This window comes from Macrotis lagotis, chromosome 7 (genome assembly GCF_037893015.1).
Source record: "Macrotis lagotis isolate mMagLag1 chromosome 7, bilby.v1.9.chrom.fasta, whole genome shotgun sequence".
Classification (NCBI taxonomy): Eukaryota; Metazoa; Chordata; class Mammalia; order Peramelemorphia; family Peramelidae; genus Macrotis; species Macrotis lagotis.
The window spans coordinates 105170103-105171707 of record NC_133664.1 but is presented as its reverse complement, the minus strand read 5'-3'; the positions used below and the strand labels follow the sequence as shown (position 1 = coordinate 105171707).

General features: G+C 41.9%; 1 protein-coding gene across 1 annotated transcript; it reads left to right on the top strand.

Moving 5' to 3' along the window:
• Positions 1-405: 405 nt before the first annotated feature.
• LOC141494114 (olfactory receptor 6V1-like) lies at positions 406-1347 on the top strand. Its single transcript, XM_074195260.1, has one exon. The coding sequence runs from the start codon at positions 406-408 to the stop codon at positions 1345-1347; it is 942 nt and encodes a 313-aa protein (XP_074051361.1).
• The last annotated feature ends 258 nt before the right edge of the window (positions 1348-1605 follow it).

Here is a 1605-nt window from a genome sequence, read left to right as displayed (position 1 = left end):
ATTTTCTCTGTTTTTTTTCTGTCATTGCTTTTGTTTCTCATACTCTATCATTCTCTCCTCTCCATTTTCTCTCATTCTCTTGTCCTCTCTTTCACTCTCCACCTCTTCTTTTCCTTTTCACTTCCCCCTCTCCCTTTTCTCTTTCTGTTTCTGCTTTTTTATTTCTCTTTGTTTCTCTGAATATCTTCTGTTGTTTTTCCTGTCTTTTCCTGTCTTTAATTTTGTATCTATCTTTTTTTCTCTTTCTCCTTTTATTTTCTATTCTTTTACTATTACTTTCTCTCCATCTCTGTTTATCTTTCACAGTTTCTCTGCCAGTATGTTTTCCTCCGTCCACCCCCTCTCTCCAAATCTCTTCCCAACACCTCTCTATTTCTTTCAATTTAGGTGACCCTGGCCTGAGATATGACAAATCTAAGTCACCCATCTGAGTTTATCCTGCTGGGTTTCTCAACCTTTGGTGAGCTGCAAGTGATGCTCTATGGACCCTTCCTGGTACTTTATCTTTTGGCCTTCATGGGAAATGCCATTATCATTACTATGGTACTAATTGATTCCCATCTACACACCCCTATGTACTTCTTCCTGGGAAATTTTGCCTTACTGGAGATTTTAGTCACCATGACTGCAGTGCCCAAGATGCTTTCAGATCTCCTTGTCTCCATGAAGACAATTTCTTTTACTACCTGCATGGTTCAGTTCTACTTCTATTTTTCCTTTGGTTCGACTTCCTTCCTCATTCTGGCAGACATGGCTCTGGACCGCTTTGTGGCCATTTGTCACCCATTACGTTATGGCACCCTTATGAGCTGGGCAGTATGTTTCCATCTAGCAGGGGCTGCCTGGGCAGCACCCTTCCTGGCCATGGTGCCCACTGTTCTCTCCCGGGTACAACTTTCATATTGCCATGGCAACATCATTAACCACTTTTTCTGTGACAATGCCCCATTGCTACAGCTAGCTTGCTCAGATACATCACTTCTAGAGTTCTGGGACTTTATGTTGTCTTTGGCCTTTGTCCTTAGCTCCTTCCTGGTGACACTTGTCTCCTATGGCTATATTGTGACCACTGTAATGCGTATTCCCTCTGCCAGTGGTCGCCAAAAGGCCTTCTCTACCTGTAGTTCTCATCTTATTCTGGTCTTCATTGGCTATAGCAGCACAATCTTTGTCTATGTTCATCCTGGCAAGGCTCATTCTGTGGAACTTAATAAGATGGTAGTCTTAGTTACTTCCATTCTGACTCCTGTCCTCAATCCCTTCATCCTCACTTTCCGCAATGAAACAGTGAAGACTGTTATCCGAGGACAGATACAGAGGTTAAAAGATCTGAAGAATTCAGGATGAGTGGAAGGATCGTCTTCATTAAGAATCATAAACTATTAAGGACTAATTGCAACAGAAAGGGAAGTGCCACCCTTAAGGAGGTAGACCACCAGAAATCTTGATGGGATCATAGTATCTTAGCCATCTCCCTCCTAGCCATCATAGATGTACTCTGCTACAAACTCTGCTTACTTTGAACTTTCACCTGCTACAGACTGAAGTCTCTGAATAAATGATATATACAGGATGAATGGGATAGTGAACAAAGAAGAAATACAT